This window comes from Schistocerca gregaria, chromosome 2, assembly GCF_023897955.1.
Source record: "Schistocerca gregaria isolate iqSchGreg1 chromosome 2, iqSchGreg1.2, whole genome shotgun sequence".
In the NCBI taxonomy this organism is placed as follows: Eukaryota; Metazoa; Arthropoda; class Insecta; order Orthoptera; family Acrididae; genus Schistocerca; species Schistocerca gregaria.
The window spans coordinates 776,868,768-776,892,477 of record NC_064921.1 but is presented as its reverse complement, the minus strand read 5'-3'; the positions used below and the strand labels follow the sequence as shown (position 1 = coordinate 776,892,477).

At 39.6% G+C, this 23,710-nt stretch overlaps 1 protein-coding gene across 9 annotated transcripts in view; it reads right to left on the bottom strand.

Moving 5' to 3' along the window:
* The window catches only part of LOC126335019 (ryanodine receptor), a 691,249-nt gene that overhangs the window by 257,376 nt on the left and 410,163 nt on the right, over positions 1–23,710 (bottom strand). For all 9 annotated transcript variants that reach the window (XM_049997852.1, XM_049997851.1, XM_049997850.1 and 6 more), the window contains 5 exons: positions 16,276–16,374; positions 15,690–15,842; positions 12,004–12,127; positions 5,154–5,244; positions 4,878–5,060 (listed from right to left, as the gene is read on the bottom strand). In XM_049997852.1, the coding sequence (XP_049853809.1) occupies positions 4,878–5,060; positions 5,154–5,244; positions 12,004–12,127; positions 15,690–15,842; positions 16,276–16,374 (650 nt within the window). The remainder of the gene's footprint in view (positions 1–4,877; positions 5,061–5,153; positions 5,245–12,003; positions 12,128–15,689; positions 15,843–16,275; positions 16,375–23,710) is intronic.

The following is a 23,710-nucleotide window of genomic DNA, read 5'->3' as shown; positions in this document are numbered from 1 at the left end:
AGGAATCTAAACATATCTAAGACTCACGTGATGCAGTTCAGAACCAAACAGTCAAAATGTGAGCAGATTAATATTGTACACAACAATCAAGGTATAGAAGAAGTTGACTCAGTCAAATTCTTAGGTTTAAATGTTGATAAAAATTTGAGGTGGCAGGCACACATTGAATACTTGGCAAACAAACTGAGCAGCTTTGCATTTGGAATGCAAATATTGTCAACTGCAACTGACATGGACACACGTAAAGTACGATATACAACCTACTTCGAATCCATTATTAGGTATTGTATTGTTTTTTGGGGTAACTTGACAAACATAGTGCAGATACTAAAAATAAACATAAAAATCATACAAAATATATGCACTGCAAATCACAAAGAACCATGTAAACCATTATTTAGAAAACTTAAAATATTAACTCTGCCATCCTTATATGTATAAGAGATTATTATGTATTTGTACACCAGACATGAATTATTTGAGGGAAACCATTTTGTCCATTCACATGATACCAGAAACAAAGAAAATTTTATGCTCCCCACCCACCACCTCAGACTGTATGCCCAGGGACCTCAATACATGGGAATGAAAATTTGTAATAAATTAAAAGGGAACAAGTTGATGCAGATGAATTTAGGTTCACTTAAAAGAAAGCTATATGAGGTACTGACACTGAAGTGTTATTACTCAGTGGATGAATTCATGTGGGACAAACTGGAAATTTGTGCTGGGTACAATGTGTTATCCTTATAGTGTCGTTATTTATTATAGTGCTATTATTTATTAATCTAAAAATTATTGTAATTTTTGACATGTCTCCTGCACATAAACCAAATGGATTGCAAATGTACGTCATGAGATGAATAAAACACAATTCACTATTCTCGTCCTAGGGTTTGATTGACCACCATTGATTTTTAACCTTCCTCAGCCTGTCCCTGTCTTCTACCCGTTAAAGGCACTATTATTTCTGAAAGTTAGCAAGTGTGTCCCTTACTTTTATATGTGTCTATTGGTAGCACTACACATTTTGTCTACTGAAGAAAGTACCAGCCAGTAATTGCGTCTCATTAATTTATGAGTTTTCTCGACTGAATATTTCCTTTCTGTAATTTATTACAAATACACACCATAAATTCGACTGAGTACAATGGTTTTCAGAATGAGATTTTCACTCTGTAGCAGAGTGTGCACTGATATGAAACTTCCTGGCATATTAAAACTGTGTGCCAGACTGAAACTCAAACTCTGGACCTTTGCCTTTTGCAGGCAAGTACACTACTGACTGAGCTACCGAAGCACGACTCATGACCTGTCCTCACAGCCTCAATTCTGCCAGTACCTCGTCGCCTACCTTCCAAACTTCACAGAAGCTCTTCTGCGAACTTTGCAGAACTAGTTCAGTTACAATGTTTTTTTCCGACAATATAACTTCTGTAGCAAAGTGTTGTTACCTCCTACCAACAGGATATAAAATGTAAGTTTATAACCGTTCTCTCTGTTAAGAACCATATAATTTATGTGGCAAAGGGCTGTTACCTCCTACCAATAGAATATAAAATGTAAGTTTATAACCATTCTCCCTGTTAAGAACCATTGTGTGCCTTTTTGCACGGTTTCTGAGGATATTTTTAACTGTCTGATAATGAAAATTTCAGGATGGAAACAATAAACAAAACTGATGAAAGGGAACCACTAACTTGAATGTGACAGATACAAAGCTGAGATGGTTATAGCTTTTATTGTATAAGAAATGTTTGCAAATGACAGCAGTATATAGGACATAAGCATATGAAATTGTGGCTACCCCACAGTGGCAATAGGTTTATAGAAGTCATGGGAAGAAATGAACTGAGAAATTCATAACTGGTCTAAAATGGGTGCAATATTGTCTGCCTGTACTGACTCTGATAAAGTTATCAGTATACTTAGCTTATTTTTGTTATATGTACATAAAGTCAGTCCAAAAAATGGAAATTCACAGGGTGTTTTAAGCAAGGCACTGAGCTAACAGACATTTTGAATCATTACAATTCATCATCAGATGGCTTTCATGCTTTCATTAGAACATGTGGTACGTTTTTTTATGATTAGTTGTCATGAAATGTTGGTTTGGAGTACTTGTTTTTATAGTTTTCATCCAACAGATGATGTTCGTAGTTTCTGCAACATTCTGATCATTGCACACATAAATTTGTATCACTGAGCATTTTAGATTTATCAGAGAATAGATTTCTAAGATGCACCACATGTTTTGATAGATACAGTGTCTAAACTACAACCATCATCTGTCAGATGAAAACTATGAAAACAAACACTACAAACCGACATGTCATGACAACTAATCAATAAAAAATCGCACCACGTGTTCTAATGAAAGCACGAAACTCATCAGGTGATGAACTGTAACGATTTGAAACTGGTAACGGTACCTTTAGAATAAACTAACTTAAAATAAATTTGTGGCTGTTTGCTGTCTCAGCACCATCAGCAAATACTTTATTTGTCATGATGACTAACATTACATTTTTCACAGTCACATATGACATTGCATGGAATAAAGCACTTTTTGTTTAGGTTGTCTCTACCCACATACCACAAAAACTAACCATAAACACACTATTGTGAAAAGAATAGATTGCTACTCACCATACAGAGGAGACACTGAGTTACAGACAGGCACAACAAAAATGTTGCTATACATTTAAGCTTTCAGCCAAAAGGCCTTCTTCTACAGTAGAAAACACAAACACATTCACACAAGCACAGCTCATACACACACGACCACTTTCTATGGGCACCAAGGCTGGACTGCGCACAGCAGCTACATCATGCAAGAAATAATCTGTGTGTGGTAGAGTTAAGGATGACACTGGAAGGATGGCATGGTAGAGGTGGGGGCAGGTGTAGTACTGCTTGCAATAGCCTGCAGGGTCTTGGTGGTGCAGGCTGTGAAGCAGTCATTGAACTGAAGCGTGTTGTGTTGGACAGCATATTCAGTTACTCAGCTGCCTCTTGACCACAGTTATTCGGCAGCCATTCACATGGTCAGAGAGATTATTGTCTATGTAGAGAACAGCACAATGGATGCAGCTTAGTCATGTGATCTACAAATTAAGCTGCAATCACTGTGCTGCTTTCTACATGGGGATGACAACCAACAAGCTGTCTATCTGCTTGAATGGCCACTGACAAACTGTGGCCAAGAGACACCTGCACCCAGTTGCTAAACATGTTGCCCAACACAACAAGCTTCATTTCAATGACTGCTTCACAGTCTGTACCAGCTAGATTCTTCCTACCAACACCATCTTTTCTGAGTTGCACAAGTGGGACCCCTCGATGCAATACATTCTATGTTCCCATAACCCTCATGACCTCAACCTTTGCTAGTGCCTATCCTTCTCCCACCTACTCACTTTCCTGCTCTCATTCTACCACTACACAGCCTTCTATTTCACCAATTCACTCACTGATCTTTTTACCATAGTCTACTCCTCTTCTTCCCCACTTCCCTTTCCCCCTTCCCCTCAAACCTCTCAACAGGACCTAGCAACTCTACCATGACCCACTGAGTCCTTCCATTCTCCCACAAGCAGAACTACACCATCCCCAGCCCCTACTCTGCTATTCTTCCCAATCACCACTCTAGCCTTCTTCTTATCCCCATCACCTTCTGACTGCTTTTCGTATCAGGTGCAGTCATGGACAGTCTGCCCCTGAAACCAGTGACAGAGGTCACATGCATATGAGATGTGCTTGTGTGAATATGTGTGTGTGTGTGTGTGTGTGTGTGTGTGTGTGTGTGTGTGTGTGTATGTGTGTGAGAGAGAGAGAGAGAGAGAGAGAGAGTTTTCCATGTTAGAAGAAGGCCTTTTGGTCAAAAGCTTAAATGTATGGCAGTTGTTTTGTTGTAGCTGTCTGCAACTAAACATCTCCTCTATATGGTGAGTAACAACCTATCCTTTCCATAATATTGTCATTATTCCATCCTGAAGTCTTGATTGTTTAAATCAAAAACATCTTCAGGAAAGACAATTGATGGCTCATAGGAGAGACAAGTGGTGCATATGTATCAGTGGTCAGTAGATAAGCTGTAATAGTTGACTTGCATGAACTATTGAAGTAAATGAACTCCGTGTGATATCAACTTTTTTTTCAACAATATTTGATATATATTAATTAATTTGTTAAGTTTCTTTAGACAGATATGAAAATGCTTCGGCACATAACTACAAAAGTATGCAATGGAGTAATACGTGATATACCGCCTGAACTCTTGTAGACAATTGTTTAGGCCACAAAGCATATTAATAATGTCTCTGCCAGTACATATACAACCTTATAAAATATGCATAAAAGTTCAGATTTGAAATTAAATTAAATTTAAAAATATGTGGTGACAGGAATAAAAATCACTTCTATTATTCAAATTTGACTTTACAAATGGAGAAAACAGTGTACATCTGTGAAAATATCTGCTCAGCTTCCTAGCGGTCATACATAACTAGTAGAAATTAAGTGATTTGATTGGTAACTCCTACTAACCTAAAATCAGACCTATAGTATAATGGAAAAGTTCTAGGAGACACTTATGAATGGTAGTGCTCTGTAACATATACAGTAAAATTTCCTAAGAAAATGTGAAATGACTGTTCTAGAAAGAGCATGTTATTTACAGGTACATTGATTATATACAGTCACAGTTCTGTCAAAGTTGTACTTGTGGCTTGTAAAAATAAAATTCAAAATACAATACACTGTACCAAACAACAGCAACAATTTCAGTGTGATCCTGATTGAATTGACAAAAGCAAGCTGCACACATATTCAAAAAGTATGGATAAACTGATATAGATAATTGTGTAATGACGTACCATAAGCGCTCTCTCATTAATTCCTCCTCTTCTTGTGACATCTGTACAGGCAACAATGCTCTAATCTGACTCAGTCCCACCCACATGGCAGCTACATCATTCTTTGTTTTGCTGTTGATTACGTATGTTTTTTGTAGAGCCCGAATAAGTTCTCCAATACTGTCATACTGTCTTACCAATAAGCTGTAACAGTTCAAAATGCCATGAGAACATCATAGCGGTAGCACTCTGTGATATTTACATTATTACTATTCCAAAAAAATAATGGAAACCTACCCAAACATTTCTCGGACCAGTTTTGGTGTTTCAATCTGAGACTCCTCTGCCCATCTGACAATTGTTTTGATAAGTACCTTGCGGAATATCTCTGAAAAAATAATAACAACAAATACACACAGGTAACAACAATACAATGATTTCAAATTCAGCACATGAAAAAGCAAAGATAATGTGGTGCTAGGGGGAGTCTTTTTTTCTGGCAGTATGTAACCATGCCAGAAAGTTACATAAGTAGCACTGATAAGCAAACATACTTAGTATATTAATGAGTGCTTGTCAAATAGGTTCACTAGCCAAAATGTTAGTCACTCTCTTAAAAGAGCACACTAGTCAATGTTGAGTGCTGTAGATTGCATGGAACTGATAGCAGACAGCCATATATGCCTTCACTGACAGCAAAATAAATGCGGTGTTGTGTCAGCCAGCAGTATGGCATCAGTACAGTAGGTATGACAGAATACCAGAAAGGAAATGCGTCCAGATGTGCCCATGCCTATACTGTGAATGAAGTTGTCAAATTTGCTGATGTATTAGTGTGCACTGTCCAACATGTCAAAGAGGAATGGTGTCCACTCACAGCCTTGTAACACAGCATAAGAACAGTGATCCTATAAAGAACCTAACTGACAGGACCAAAAATGAGTGCCACATACTGTCAGTGACAATCGATGCCAAACTCGACAGCAGTTCCTACTCTCAGTTAATGCAAGTACATCTCAACCAGTTTCTTAGAGAAAATGGTAAAAGGAACTGCTTGCAGTGCACATTTGTAGTTGAGTACCTTGCCTGACGAATCACAATTTTGCATCTTTTCAAACAGCGCAAGGCACCGAATACACCTGCAATCTAATGAGGCATTTAACCAGCATTATGGGTGGGAGATCTAGCTCAGGCTGGAGGAGGATCTGTAATGTCTTGGAAGTGTTTTCCTTATCATAACTTGAGCCTACTCCAGCCCAAGTGCCTGCCTGCAATGGACCTATAGCTGACGCACAGGCAATCAGGCACAGAATACATGCAGTAGGCCTGCCTTGTGAGTAGTATATATTAGCTGGGCCTGCCCAAGGACACGCTAAGGGGCAGCACCCATATCGTATGGAGCAATGTTGGAATAGCCTGTACTAGAGGCTCTATTGCATACCTTGTTATAATTCACTGGAGTTACATAATTTAAGCTCAGGCTGTATTCTTGACACATGCCTCATTGCTAGATGAAATAGAGGAGGCTCCTCACTTTAGTTTGCTTCTCCCCTATCCAAAATATAAAATATAATCTGCAGGTCTCCTTGGTTTCTATATCTGCTTGTTCATTTTCTCATATTCTGTCAAGCTCTGGTACCCAGCTGAGTAATACATGTTTCTTTTGCTGTTGTAACAGGCAAAATATTTCCCGTATTTTGGAAGGCTTTCTCTGCCCTCTACATCTGCTGTAGCGTTTGTAGGATGCTTTGGGAATTAGAGCAGATGAAATACTTTTTACTTTGATGATGCTTCATCTATTTCAGTGCTTTCAGAAATGTTTATATATCCACCCTGCATACAGCAAATTTAGCAGAAAGGTGAATCCTACAAATACACAATGCATAAATAAATACACCAAATTGAAACAAATAGGCACAGGAATTTCCTGAAGTACATTCTTTGTCTTGTTGTAAAACTATGACATGTGCCACATTTATGTATATGAAAGCTGTCCTTTGTCTGGATCCAAAAAGGCTTCAAATGATCAAACACACTTAATAAAAAGTTTTTAATTTCTGGATGGACAATGATATAGTATGCAGCTGTTTCTAACAATATATATTTAACAGGCTCTGTTCACCCACAGAGTGAGGATATGGTTGGTCCTAAGACAATGGGAAGTACCTGATTCTCTCCAGGTTCACCACATCCAACATTTTTTATATGATGCTCTTGCAGACCCACAAATGATGGATTGCACAATCAAGTTGGGACAACAACTACACTCTGTTAAATCAGAACAGGCAAACTTTGTCTCCTCCTCATCGATCACGATTACCGGTGATACATTTAGGAATATTCAGGAAATTTAAAATCACTTCTGAGGTCCAGTAATTCTTAGTAATTTTGAATAGTTTATCATCATCCTTCATCCAGAAACGTTATAAACAAAAGAAGAATACTGGAATGGGGCAAAAACAAGATTTGTCAACTTAGAACTAAAAATCTTTCTTCTCCACCAATTTCTCCAGTCTTCTAATTGTTAGTTGCAGCAGACTGGTTGTGCTGAGGTTCCAGGAAGAACAGATGAATAGTTTATCATCATCCTTGTCTACTAATAAAGAATACTGGAACTCTTACTGAGATGTTATACTGTTAACAGTGATAGCAAAGACAAACACAATGAAAACACTACATTGCTGGATATATTGTTCAAAGCTGTCAGAATTTTTCCTCATTCTTTCTCTCTATATTTCTGCCAACATGAGGAGAATGATTCAGAGGGGGCTGGGTAACTTGGAGGAGTTACTGGCTCTCTCAAGCAGACACTCATATCCATATATTGAGTTGTATTAAAAACAAAGATTCCAAGACTTACCAAGCGGGAAAGCGCCGGTAGATAGGCACAATAAATCCCTGCTGGACAGCCACATTCAGAGTCTGATCCAGTCCCGGGAAGTATCCTGTCACAAGTGGGGCACTTCCTGGGACTGGATCAGACTCTGAATGTGGCTCTACAGCAGGGATACGACTTCCTAAAATCCTGCCCCAAAATGAGATCCATCCCTCATGAAATCCTCCCCACTCCACCAAGAGTGTCTTTCCGCCGTCCACCTAACCTTCGTAACCTCTTGGTTCATCCCTATGAAATCCCCAAACCACCTTCCCTACCCTCTGGCTCCTACCCTTGTAACCGCCACCTGTGTAAAACCTGTCCCACCACCACCTACTCCAGTCCTGTAACCCGGAAGGTGTACACGATCAAAGGAAGAGCCACGTGAGAAAGCACCCACGTGATTTACCAACTGACCTGCCTACACTGTGATGCTTTCTATGTGGGAATGACCAGCAACAAACTGTCCATTCGCATGAATGGACACAGGCAGACAGTGTTTGTTGGTAATGAGGATCACCCTGTGGCTAAACATGCCTTGGTGCACGGCCAGCACATCTTGGCACAGTGTTACACCGTCCGGGTTATCTGGATACTTCCCACCAACACCAACCTATCCGAACTCCGGAGATGGGAACTTGCCCTTCAATATATCCTCTCTTCTTGATATCCACCAGGCCTCAACCTCCGCTAATTTCAAGTTGCCGCCGCTCATACCTCACCTGTCTTTCAACAACTTCTTTGCCTCTGTACTTCCGCCTCGACTGACATCTCTGCCCGAACTCTTTGCCTTTACAAATGCCTGCTTGTGTCTGTGTATGTGCGGATGGATATGTGTGTGTGTGTGTGTGCGCGAGTGTACACCTGTCCTTTTTTCCCCCTAAGGGAAGTCTTTCCACTCACGGGATTGGAATGACTCCTTACCCTCTCCCATAAAACCCACATCCTTTTGTCTTTCCCTCTCCTTCCCTCTTTCCTGAAAAAGCAACTGTCGGTTGCAAAAGCTAGAAATTCTGTTTGTGTGTTTTATTTATTGTGCCTATCTACCGGCGCTTTCCCGCTTGGTAAGTCTTGGAATCTTTGTTTTTAATATATTTTTCCCATGTGGAAGTTTCTTTCTATTTTATTTACATATATTGAGTTGTATAGTTGTCATATGATCTGTCAGACAGTTAATGCATACTGTAAATGCAATTACTGTATGTTCCCTCAAACACCTCCATTTTCCTGCATTTATTTATTTCTGTTTATCCTACTGATGTTGCATAAGTTCCTTATGTATTCTGTAGTTACATTGATAATTTTTCTTCTTTTAATTTGTTTGTGTATCACTCTTCATGTTTTATACCTCCTGATGTAGCCTTGTCAAGTACTAATTTTATTTTATTTTATTAGTTTTGTTTATTAATAGAAACGGTTATGTAGGCATGATGTTCCTATTCTGTGTTAAAAGTTTTTCCTGTCTACTTCATTGTTATTTATTTACTGTTCAATTTTTTTTTTTTCATTGCATTACCACCACAGTGTCTAAGATGTTACTGTATGTTTCTGCTTTAATCTAGATGTGTTACTTCTCTTCCAATGTTGTTTGCAAACATTGTAACTTCTCTGGTGACAACACTCAGTAATGTCTGAAGATGGCCTTGTAAGCTGAAAACCAGTTAACACAATAAAAATAATATTCTAGAACAAAAGCAAACTGGTGCTTTTCATTTATTTCAATTTTTTGTCTTTTCATTATTATGCTTCTTTCGTAAGGCCTATATGGCTGATTATAAGTGAATATATCGATGAAAATAATCAATTTTGAAAATATAACATAACTGTATATGTAAAAAGTCTACTCACAAAGCAGTGTCAGGAGAGAACATATGTAAAAGTTATGGAAAAGTGCAAGCTTTCAGAGCCAGTGGCTCCTTCTTTTGGGGGAAGGGTTGAAGGGGAAGAAAGAGGGATTAAGAAAAAGGACTAACAAGGTTTAGGAAATTGGGAGAGTTATGCAAAAGACTGCCCAGAACCCCAGGTCAGGTGAGACTTACATGACAGGTGAGAAGAAAAGACTGATTGTTTGGGACTGCACCAGATGAGATTAGAAGACCTAAGAGCTTAAAGGTGGAAGACAGGGCCTGTCTCTAAGCTGGTCATAGGTTGTGTTCCAAAAATGAACAGTCAGAGACAGAAGTGATGACACTTTCTGCAGGACCTGACCATCATTTTGCAGGACAATGCTCAAGGACGTACAGTGCAAGATGTTACTGATTTCAGAGACAAGAGTTTCATGTTACTGATTTGTTTGATTGAAGGAGCTGCTAAGTGCTACACCACCTACTGCACTCCCCTGACTTAAGCCCTCATGAGTTCAACTCAGTTTATAAACTGAAGGAAACACTTCACGGCATTTGCTTCAGAGCTGCTACATATTTGTTGGACAACAGATTGTGCCACTCGAACTGCCAACACAACTGGCACTGCTAAGAGTATCCTACGACTTCCCTATTGCTGGCAACAGGTTATACACAATGATGGTGACTACTTTGAAGGTCAGTAAAACTTTGAAACATGTATCTATTTTATATGAGCTGTAAATAAATAGTTACCACTATTAAAGTTCCACCCCTTATAGATAAAACACTAAGAACTAAGATAAAACAGTAAAAACTTTAAGACGACACAGGTTTAGTCAATAGATGGTGTAGTCATTGGCAGCTGACCATAAATAATGTAAAACAAAATACATGTAATTAGGCAAAAAGCCCTAGGCATAGTGCGTGCTGACTTATAATGGTCAATCAAAGATGGTCCTCCACTATTAGAAATACACTGCCGTTTGTGAAAAGTGCAACACTGAGAAAGAATTACCCAAACAGCGCCACACTTGGGGGAAGGTGTGATGGGTGTGCAAGCAATACATGATACGTTATGCAGTGAGATGCAGTACATGTGGGCTGAGCAGAGCCCTCTCGTGTCGGTCTGACAGGGTCGGGGTTGCGCCTAGTGTAGTTGGTGCAGAGCTGTCACACAAGGTGGAAACAATACAATGAGTGCCAGTATGCCTTGTCAACATCAAAGGGAGCCATATCGGCAGGAGAGCAAGTTCAAATGGGGCAGAAAGTTCAAACAGGGCAGAATGATCAGTCTCTGGCAAACGGGATTGTCATACTGTGACACTTCGGCTTGTGCAGTACATGCTTCCACAACAGTGATGCATGTGTGGAAGCAATGGATAGAGGAACTGGACCACGGAACATGACCACTGCACAGGATGACTGTAATCTTGTCTGCCATTATGGACCATACAGTGTCATCCAGTGTTGGCTCATCACTGGAACACTGCAAAACGGGTGAACCTGCCTGCATCGGCAGTTCATCGCCGTCTGCCGCAGGGTGGACTGGTTGCACGCATGCCATTATGTCAGCTTCCACTGTCCAGAAACCACAAGTTCCTCTGACTGTAATGGGCATGTGAACACCGTCACTAGGGTGCTGAGTGGCAATATGTAATCCTTTCAGATGAGTCTCGCTTCAACGTATCTTACAGTGATGGCCGCGCAAATGTCAGGCAGTACCATGGTGAGTACAACCTGGAGGGCTGCATTGTGGAGCAGTACAGTGGACAAACACCAGGTGGTGATGGTTTGGGGTGCCACTGGTTACAACAACCAATCTTGCCTCGTACCTATTGTGGGCACTTTCAACAGGAACCAGTACCTAACGGAGGTTGTAGAGCTCGAGGTTCTCCCCCTGCTTCAGGCATCACCACAGGCCACAATTTAACAGGACAATGCCCGGCCACATATTGCGAGGAATGTACAGGCCTGCTTCGAAGAGCAACGGGCACCATTGCTTCCCTGGCCTGCACATTTGCTAGGTATGTCCCCCATCGAACATGTCTGGGATATGGTAGGTCGGCATGTGGTGCATCACAGTCCTCCAGTAACTGGTTTCATGGATTTGTGGGCTCAGATACAAACTGTATGGAATGTTTTCAGAATGTTATTGATTCAATGCCACAGCGTACAGCAGCTCTAATTGCAACGCAGGTGGCCACATGACATACTCAATAGTAGGGCTCAAAGAACATACACAGATTTGAAAAAGTAATCATTATTTACTTGTCATGCACCTAACCTGTGGTATTAAATTAATTGAATTCATGCATTTCCTTCTTGGTGTTGCAATTCCCACAAACGGTAGTGTATGATGAAATATTGCACTCTCGAGTAAAAACTAAAGTTTCTGTGTAAGTAATACAAAACTTTATTTTCAACTAACCTTCAGGTGTTTTCTTTTCAGGTTCTACTGCTTCCTTAGGTTCTTCCTCCATCTCTTTCACCGCATTGATGAAGTTGTACAGGCGCTTAATAGGACCAGGTTTCACTACTTCAACTGCATTTTCCTGATAAATAAATTTAATGACATTTGTATTATACTTTTGATGAACATTGCATAATTAGCAACACAAAAAATCAAAAATAGGAACCATGATGCTGCTATTCTGATGGATTTCTGCAATCCCTTAAATTTTAAGGGGCAAAATTGAAGTGTTATGTATCAAAAGCACTATTTCTGCTGGAACTAGTTATCATAAATTACATTTCACTGATTTGTAGTGTGTATTCTCATTTGTTTCCTAGAAGTTAATAATAAACAAATTGTGTGAAATAAAAGGAGTTCATCGTAAAATGTATAACTGTTTGAATGCAATGGAAGTTGCAAGTTTGATCTGTAATGGTGAAAGTTTAGCGCAAACTGACACATAAGTTCCAAGAATTTGAAAATGAAGATATGATATTAAAGGAAAAATAACAATGGTGCTGTGTAATATATTCCCCTGATACTTACATTGTAAAAAACTGGTAACTTGTCCATATTTGCCATGTTATTGGCAGATAGCAACAATGAGTCCATTACATGGCCGTTTGAGTGAAATAAATATTACTGTTAAAAGTTAATAGCTGGCTCATATGGACCAACAATGTATGTGGCAATGTATCAAGAGTTTTACTGGTTTTTAATAACATTATCAAAACGATAGTTGCTACTCATCATATAGAAGAGATGTTGAGTCACAGATTGGAACAACCCCCCCCCCCCCCCCCCCCCACACACACACACACAGATGCAACTCACTCACACATGACCACAATCTTTGGCTGCTGAGGCCAGACTGTGGCCATATGTATGTGACTGTGTGAATGTTTGTTTGTTTGTGTGTATGTTGTCTATCTTGATGAAGGCCTTGCTGTGCCTATCTGGGACTCATCATCTCTGCTACATGGTGAGTAGCAACTATTCTTTTCACTTTTCATAATATTGTTACTGGTTTTTTCATTATTAAATTAAACAATGGAAAGTCCAGGTTGGAATATCAACAGTATTATGAAAAGGATAGATCACTATTCACTGTAAAGGTGACACATTGAGTTGTAGACAGGCATGATGGAAAGACTGTTACAAATAAGCTTTCACCCTAAGCCTTCTTCAGACAAAGGAAACACTCACACACATTTACACAAGCAAGCACACCTCAAACACACCACAACATGTATGTGTGAGGTATGACAGATTGTATGTGTGTGTTTCATTTCTGAAGAAGGCTTTGTCTGGAAGCTTATTTCTAACAGTCTTTTCATCATGACTGTCTGCAACTCAAGGTATCATCTTTACGGTAAGTAGCAATCTACCCTTTTCATAATACTGTTTTTTTATCTTTATATTTAGTTTCTAAATTGACAACTGCTTTCATAATTCCCTCATATACTAAAATTCTGACCATTTCATGCAAAACAGCAGAACTGCAAAACAAGCTTCTTTAGCAAAATACACATTCAACAATTAAATCAAAAGTTTTTATTCATCTTTTCCACATACCTTGTGTGATAAGCTATGTGAATGTGCAACATTGTTTAAATATTGTGTCTTGTGTTACAAAAGGCTAAAGATGTAACGCATCAACAGCTATTCCAAAAGTTGTTTAACTCTTTCAGAGCTTCTGGTTACAATTGTGTACATTAACTTTTACTGTGTCTTAGCTGCAACTGAAGTTTTTTTTTCCCAATGGAGACTTAAGATACACATTTGTGGATGTTCTGCCTTTTCATCATGCACAAGTGCTGCCAACTGTTGGACACTGCTATGAAAATATCAGCAAGTCAATGTAGCAGCATGTGGCAGCTCATAACCACCAGAATAGCGGGATGTGGTTGGTTTGCAATATCCAACTGTATAACTAAATACCATTATTGATATTTTGCGTGTTAATAATTGAATGAACATTTCACTATTTATTAAATAGAGACTATTTCATAATTAGTTATTTTAGTCCATAAAATGAAGCCAAGTGTACAAAGAATGTTTTGAAAACAGGTACAAATTTTTGTATAAATCTTGCAACTAAAATCATGAAAAAATCACCTAAGGGCAATGACACATAAACAAAAATTTTCCTCACTCCAGAAAAAAATTCAGATCTGAAAGGGTTAATGTCGTCACTGAGAACACATGAATAACTGTACACTGCTGACCATTGGAACACAAACACCAGAAAGATGGCATAAAATACATGTAAAATTGTCTTGAAGTGTACTACATTCTTAGATACACAAATCATTAGCTCTTGAGCAGAAAGAGGAAGAAGTGACACCATCTATATTCAGTATATAAGGAAAAGTTGTACAGTGGCTTTCTCATTCAGAAATTTCATTTGAATGTTTGGTGTTTGCAAGAATTTCATTTTATGTCTTGTATAATAAAGAGAAACATCTGCCTGCACAAGTCACAATTTGACAGGGGCAGGATAGTGGCCTGATGAGGTCACGGTTAATCATTTCTTGACATTGCTGCTCATGTAACTGTCACGTGAATATGGATCAATGGGTTCAGGAGGACCATACTCGACACTGTGCAGGATTTCAACATATACATACAACCTGGACACAGCAGTACAGATACGCTTTTTGCTTGGCCGTGCAGGATGAAACAGCCATATCACACAGCTTGCGTCAGAAAAATAGGTTTGTTGCGGCAAGATTAGCACCTACACAGATAGTGCAATGACACACAGAGCACAACAGACTATCAGCACTGTGACCATTGTTGAGGCTTCTCAACATGCAACAGAAAATAGTTAGCAAAGAGCAGAGCACCTAATGTGACCAGCAGAAACAGGAGTGGCACCAGATCATCTTTCCAGGCACATGCTAGCTCAGCATCCAGCATCACAACAGACGTATCCAGATTGCATTTGTCATTGTCATACAGGGCCCTGCACATCATGTGATGGTATATGGTGAAACTGGATGCAAAACATGGTCAACCATGATTCACAAACTGGCAATTTGGGTAGCAGACATGACATTTTTGACACTTTATGGTTAGTGGCTGTACCATATCATCAAGACTTGTGTGATGCTATCTTTCTACAAGATAATGCAACACCACATGTTGCTCTTGCTGTCTTGACCTGCATCAATACAGAAGGTGTTGGATTGTTGCACAGCCAATATGTTCTTCACATCTCTGACGCACTGAAAACAAGAAGTTACCGATTACCGAGAAAGGGACATATTGTCACTCGCCAGCCTCTCTGATGCAAGAATCCTGGTATGGAGCTGAAGCAGCTGATGTACCTGACTCAATGCCCAGCTGGATCAGAGCCATTATTGCCACAGGCTGCAGCTCTGTGTACTAAGTTTTGCAAACTGTAATACTACAAAGTCACCAGCAAATTTGATTGTGTATTTTTTCTACTACATTGAAAACATTTCATTATTTGCTATCCTTCCTGGTGTTGCAATTTTAATGGCCAGAAATGTACTTGGAATTGTAAGGTAAATCTGCAGTGTCAGTTGGATTGCAATTTTTTTTTTGAAACAGTAAACTACATCTAACAAACTTTTTTTAAGAATTGAGAAGTAATTTTATTTTAATTCCAGATAAAATATTATTTTAAAGATTACCTCAGCTTCTTCTGCATCTCGTAGTGCGTTAAGTGAAACATGTGACATTAATTTTTCATGGAATGCATTCAGTTGATCTCTTAGTTCTTCTCCACATGGGCAGTTTTCCTTGTCCTCTTCTTCAAGGTTTTTAAAACCAAGAATTGCATTCATCTACAATTATTATAAAGTATAATTAAAACAAATAAATCATCTATATAATAAAATATTAAATCTCAAGATGTTCAGTTCTACTTTACTCAAATGTGATTTCATTACACACATAAAATGCAGCAAATCCTGAAAGTTCTGGTATGATTAGAAACAAAGAATGTCTATAAAGCTGATATTAAAATCCTTGTCATTAACTACTCTAAGATCTGAATGCAGTAAAACAAACTTTGAAGGTGACAAGCTGGACATTTAAGTTAAGATTTATGGTTCTGACAGTCCCTCCTCCCTGAAAGACTTATGTCCCTTTCTACCTTAAGTACCCTCCAAGGAATGCCTGATACTTATGACTATTTTTGAAATGGCTAAGCAAACATTTACTTATTACATGTACCATGTAACATACAAACCAGTGGCAAATTTTGGCAATACTAACCTGCTCTTTTGGAGGGCACCTAAATTCTCTTGTCTTTTTAGCTGCAACTGCTGATGGGAGGTCTGACTGTTTGATGTCAACATATCTCCTCAGCTGGTCCTGTAATAAATATTTTCATTAGTTTATAAATCAGTTTTAGGGTTTTAGGAGACTACTGGAAACAAAGTACTGTATTGTATTGTTATTGGAGCTGATTGTCTACAAAAGCATCTTATGCGTAAAACATCTGACAAGTGGAAAGTACCATTTTGGCACAGAGATGGTTTGATTTGGACCATGTGCAAGTCCCCCCACGCCCTCCTGGTGGAGTGATGGTGAACATCATAGCTGTTTTCCAATCCACAATCATTACCTATTACACTTACCGGTACTTTAAAGAATGTGAGAGTTTCTATAATGTAGATACACAGTAAAAGAAAAATACTAGCTATTTTAAACAGTGCTTCACATAAGTCTCTAGATTTACATCTAAACATGATTCTAATGGCCTTTTCTTGTAGTTTTCATATGCAAAAAAGATCATACATTCATGTCAGGATGCAAACCTATAGCTGAGTCAGCATAAGTTGATACCTGACAGTAGCAGTGGGCTGGGAACAGTGGCTTTGTGGGCCTACCTCAACCAGTAATGTAACATGATTTTGCAAACTTCTCTATGATGCTGCCTCAGTGTCACAGATCTGTAGATGACAACTGTTTTCACCTGTAGCCATTACCACTTCGCAGTTGAATGCCGGCAACAGTGCTGTGAGCTATCAGGGATCACCTTAAGCTGTTTTTACTATAGAAACCCATGTACTGTGTTTAAAACCATTATAATTTTCCAAACGCTACAAAAGCCATAATATGGTACATTTTAGCTCACTAAAAGTTTGATATTATCACACGAATTTTATCACTTACCAAAAATTTGTATTGGATACAAACTACACTTTCACAATCATGATGAACAATGACCACAAAAAATAATTAATGACAGTATTATGAAAAGGATAGATTACTACTCATCATATAGAGGAGACACTGAGTTGCAAGTGAGTACACCAAAAAGACTGATAAAAATGCAAGCTTCAGCCAAAAGCCCTTCTTCTAAAGTAGGCAACACACACACATTCACGCAAGCACAAATCGCACACCCATGACCACTATCTCTGTCTAGTGAGAACGGACTGTGAGCAACAGGGCGTGATGGCAGAAACAATCTAGGTGAGGAGGCTACGGCGATGTGGAGGAGGGATAGCAGGTTATGGGTGGGGGATGGTAGCAGCAAGAAGGTACATTTTGGATACAGGATATACCAGCTAGATGAAGCCGGGAGATTAGATGGCACGGGAGGTGCACCAAAAATGAGAGCAGTAAAGGAGGCGAAGAATAGAGAGACAGAGACTAGTGGGTTAGTTGGTGGAACAGTAGGCTATGTAGTGCTGGAGTTGGAGCAGCAAAGGGGATAGATGAGTGAAGGATAGGACTAACAAAGGTTGAGGTCAGGGGGCCAACAGGAATGTAGGATACATTGCAGGGAGAGTTCCCTCCTCTGCAGCTCAGAAAAGCTAGTGCTGTTAGGAAGGATCCAGATGATGCAGGCTTGAAGCAATCACTAATGTGAAGAATGCTGTGTTGGGCAGCATGCTTGGCAACTGGGTGGTCCAGCTGTTGTGGTGGTACGCCACATAACGTGATAAAAATGATGTTGAATAACTTCGCAAATATACCAAAACTGAAGACGTAATGAAATAAATATTATCACAGAAAAATAATAGATTCTGTAATCAATTAATAGGATCTGTGAATGTAATTGCAATCTCTGTTACTTTTGCAAAAGGATTGCTCTCTCTTCTGTTTCGTTTCTTCTTAGTGTAAGAAGCCATTTTGTGACGAGGCATGATAATGTGTAAGTTTCAAGTAATATTTAGCCTAAATATAATCAAATATTACTTAAAAGTGTTGCTAATTATTTTTTGTAACAGCTCCTATATTCATGAAGTGATGTATTTCGATATTTTATGCAAATTTTATAGGGGGACATAGGTACAGAGGTCAGTGCCATTATTTCAAATGATAACAGCCCAGAGTCATAATAAACATCTTAATATTTGCTAACACATAAAAATAAATGTAAATGTAGGAGAATTCTCTTGATTAATGGTTCTTCCTTTGAAACAGTAAAACTAATCAGTTTCTCCAATTTTGAATCATATTTGAGTAAAGGGCCTTCAGTAAATTTTTTTTATCCCCACTTAACGGGAATTGCGAGAATCTCCTTTGCGTTATATTTTCATATAAGTAAAGAATAATTTGCAAAAATCAATTAAATATAGATATATATCTGGAATTTTGTGTGTTGGTGGTGTCTTTTAATATAAAAACATTGTGCCAGGCAAACTAACTGTGAGTAGTACCACAACTGAGTCACTGATGTAAATAATTTTCCAGTTGTGAAGCAGCCAGAATGACATTAACTCCAACTTTTCATAACATATAAATAGCAATACATAAAAAAACCACCACACTGTCTCTTCACCACAGTTTGTCAGCAGCCATTCATGTGGGCAGACAGCTTGTTGGTCGAAATGCCCGTGTACAAAGTAGTGGTTGTAACTTAGCTTGTAGATCACGTGACTGCTATCATGGGTTGTCATGCCCTTCATGGGATAGGTGATGCTTGTGAGTGGGCAGGCATAGGTGATGGTGGGAGGATGTATGGGACAGGTCTTGCATGTAGGCCTATTACAGGGTTATGAGCCATGAGGCAAGGTGTTGGAAGCATGGGTGGAGTAGGGATTGATGAGGATATTGCGTAAGTTCAGTGAATGGCAGAATATCACTAAATCACAGTGAGAGGGAAGGGAAGGATAGGGGTGGGTATTCCTCATTCCAGGGCACGATGTGAGATACTCGAAACCCTGGTGAGGATTATGATTCAGTTGCTCCAGTCCTAGCTGATTATGAGTCATGAGGCAAATGCTCCTTCGTGGGTGGACAATGGGGCTCTGGGATGTGGCGGCTGACTGGATACATAAGGAATGTGAGATATGCTTCTGTACAAGGTTGTTAGAGTGACACCCTTGGTATATTTTGAGAGAGACTACTCATCATTATAGATGTGACAGCCACAGGTGGCTAGGCTGTGTGGAAGGGACTTCTTGGTACGGAATGGGTGGGAGCTGTCATCATGGAGGTTGTGCTGGTGGTTGGTAAGTTTGATATGGATGGAGGTGCTGATGTAGCCATCTTTGAGGTTGACACCAGCATTCAAGAAGGTGGCTTCTTGGGTTGAGAATGACCAGGTAGAGCAAATGGGAGAGCAGGCATTGAGGTTCTGGTGGAATGTGGATAGGGTGTCCTCTCCCTCAATCCAGATCAAGAAATCATCAAAGAAACTGAACCAGGTGATGGTTTTGGGATTCTGGATGGTTAGGAAGCATTCCTCTACATGGTCCATGGATAGGTTACATAGGATGGTGCCATACAGCTGACCATTGCTCAACCAAGGGTTTGGTAGTAAATGATGCCTTCAAAGAAGAAGTAATTGTGGGCAAGGATATAGACAGTCGCAGTGACCAGGAAGGAGGCTGTAGGTTTGGAATCCATCAGGCTTTGGGAAAGATAATGTTCATTAGCAGCAAGGCTATGGGTGTTAGTGATGTTAGTGTAGAGAGAGGTGGCATCAATACAGACAAGCAGTTTGCATGTGGTTAAGGAACAGGAACTGTGTGGTAAAGGAACAGGAACTGAGAAGAGTCAGTGAAGGAAATGGTTAGTGTCCACTTAGAGAATCTCTGCTCTCATAGACCAACATGTTCAACCTATTACCTGTAACCTACCCTCCTATATAAAATACACTATCTGTTTCTTCCACTGACTCTCCGTAGTTCCTATTTCTCAACTACACAGTGCCCTGACTCTCCATAGTTCCTGTTTCTCTACTGCACAGTGCCCTGTTCATCATTATTGATGTCATCTCCTTTTACATTAACATCTTTAATTGCAATGGCCTTGCTGCTATTGAATGCTACCTTTCCGAATGCTGGATAGATTCCAAAACCTCAACCTACTTTCTAGTCACCATGACCAATTATATCCTCACCCGCAATTACTCCACCTTTGTAGGCATCACCTGGAGTCAAGTCCATGATACAGTAATGGGCACCTGCAAAGCACCATCCTAAGCCAACCTATTTGTGGGCCGTTTAGAGATATCCTTCCTAACTACACAGAATCCCAAACCACTCACCTGGTTCAGATTCATTGATAACATTTTCGTGATATGGATTGAGCGTGAGGACACTCTATCAATATTCCTCCAGAACTTCAACACCTTCTCCCCCATTCCCTTCACCTTGATCATTATCAACTCAAAAACTGCCCAGCACAACATTCTTCACTTCAATGACTGCTTTACAGCCTGCACCATCTGGATCCTTCCTACCAACACCAGCTGTTGTGAACTGAATCAGTGAGAACTCTTCATGCGATATATCCTACGCTCCTATAACATCCTGGCCTCAAACTTCATACTCCACGTCCTTCACCCACCTACCCCTTCGCTGCTCCCACTCCAGCACTACACAGCCTTCTATTCCACCAACATTCTGATTTGCAGACAGGCACAAAGAAAAGACTGTTACACACTAAGCTTTTAGCCAAAGGATCATCAGAAAAAAGGAAAACACACCCACATTCACACAAACCTCACACACACATGACTGCTATCTCCCACTGTTCTAGCCACACTGCAACTGTTGCATTGGATGAAAACAACAATCAGGAGTGGAGAAGGGATGGGGGAGGGTTAGCAGAGTACAGGTGGCGGAGTGAAGAGCACTGTCTGTTGGAGTGTGCAGATTCTAGAAGTTGGGAGGAGGACCAGGCTGCTAGGAGCAAGGTCAGGAGGCTGTGTGGGAAAAAGGGGAGGGGGGGGGGGGAGCAGAGAGGGAAAAAAGTGATGGGTGTGTTGACAGAGAGCAAGGAAAGTGAGGGTGGGGGGACGTGAACTAAGAGATTGGGAGTATGTGATAGGACAGAAAAGACGGTAACTGTTGGCTGGAGGGTGTGGGGACAGTAGGTTATCATAGGTTGAGGTGGGGATAATTTCAGGAACAGAGAATGTGTTGTAAGGATGAGTCCCATCTGTGCACTTCAGGTAGCCATTAAAATCAAGCATGTTTTGTTCAGCTGCATTTTGTGTCAAGGGGTGGTCTAAGAACAAAGTGGATCCTTATGTGGCTACAACATGCAGCCAAACATAACATGCTTGATTTTAATGGCTGCTTCACAACCCAGGCCATCTGGATCCTCCCTTCCACCACCATCTTTTCTGAAATGCATAGATGACAGTCAAGCACATTCACATCCCCTAACACTCATTGGCCCTGCTTTCTGCCAATGCACCCATCCGTCTTTTCCCCTCTTTCCACCTCTCCTCCTCTCCTCTCACTCCCCCCCCCCCCCCCAGCCTTTCTCCACCAGACAGCGAACTTCTCTCCTCCCACCCATATTCTGCTATCCCTCCCCCTTCCCTTCCCCACTCTTGACTGCTGCTTTCATGCAGTGCAACAGTTGCAGTCTAGCCAGAGTTGCTGGAGATAGCAGTCATGTGTCAGTGAGCGGTGCCTGCTTGTGTGAATGTGTGTCCATTTTCCTTTTTTTTCTGCTGGGTGGTTTGGCTGAAACTTAATGCGTAACAGTATTTTTGTTGTGCCCGTTTGCAACTCAACATGTCATCTTTACAGTCAGTAGCACTCTATCCTTTTCATAGTGTTTTTAAAAAGATATTATTGCAATCTTTACATATTGCTTGGCAAGGAAATTTGTGGAACAGTTCCAATCAGAAATTTTGGTTCACTGTACGGGAGTTTAAAGAAAAGAAAAATATTTCATCAATGTTTTAATACAGCATTTCCTGTTGAAACCAAAATGTTACAGCTTTAATGAACAAAACTGAATGGTAACAAAAGGGAGTAAATAACCTAAGCTAGAGTAGTCAAATACGCAAACATATTTGGATTGACGGACAAATAATTATGGATGACTGCTTTTGCAAAAACTGCAACAGTTTTTTCCCCTGAAATGTTCTTTGCTTCTTTTGGCTCTATTTAATCTTTCAACAAATGATTCTTTGTGTTGAGAGACAGCAGTATTTTCCTGCCAGCAGACAGAGCGCTTCTCTGATTTAAAGCAATTCTTGACAGTGTTTTTCTTTTCCCATCCAATTCGATTATTACACAAGCTAAAGAATATTGATTTCAATGCTGTAGGTTGAACCGACAAGATAGAAGAAGAACCAAAAATAACTCTTTTTGCACATTAGGGGAAGATTTCAGGGTTGTCAAAGTATGCTGACAGGCTTTGTTTTCCAGTCACTATAGTCTAGATAGGGATTGTCAATTATTTTTGGTGTTGTGAGAATCTTAATCAAACTCCATATTGACCCAAGAGTAGTTCCTTCACTCATTTCAAAACAAGCAAAGAGAACAATGAGTAAAACACAACAGAAAACAATCAGTAAAGGTTGCTGCAGAATTGCTTGTTGAGGTGAGTAGTGTCGTAAATTATGTGACTCAGGCCTAGCCTCTGCCATTATTTGACAAAACGTCAGTTCAAAATGCATGGCATCTAAAACTGCTATGTAAAAGTGTCCATATTGCACCAACTTTACTTTAGCTCACATGCAAAATCTGTGTTTCTTTGTTCTAAGGTACTAGGTCCGACAGCTGAGTCCTACGTTGCATTATGCAGTAAGTCTCTTATGCAGACCATTCAACCATCCACAACTGGCTTGGGACCATAGCCTTGCGTGCACAGATATGTTGCTGCATTCATGCACATTTTATTTTGCATACACATTCTTGCACACATTAGCTTTTTAAATTGAGATTGCAACACCAGTAGCTGAAAATTATTTACATTTTTTATATTTATATGCAGAAAATAAAGCTATTTCCAACTATACCTGACACATTTTTTCACCTGGCCCCAGATCGCTAAGAAACAGCATTTATTTCGCATTTTGAGGGAGAATTTGCATCTTTATTGGTGCTGTATTTATTGGGTTGGAAGTGGCCAAGTACTGGGTAAAAGTAATATAGTCACAGCTGTGTATAATATGTATGTTTCTGATATGAGAAATAAATAAATAGACATTGCAAAAGTGAATTTTTCAGGTCCCTACTAATTAGTAACTCATCAACCAATATGAGATCTTTGGATTTTTGCTTTTTGGCTCCAAGATCACAGATTGAAAATTAGTTGTCAGAAAAATTCAATGGATTTCACTAGTTGAAGACTCCATACAAGTAAATTAAGCTAGAACAATTTAATTTCAATGGCCATAAACAGTTTTTGTATGCTTATGGGCAAAATACTAATGAGTAAAATAAAACAGAACTGTTACTCCACTTCCAACACACCTAACTTCATATAAAGAGAATGCACT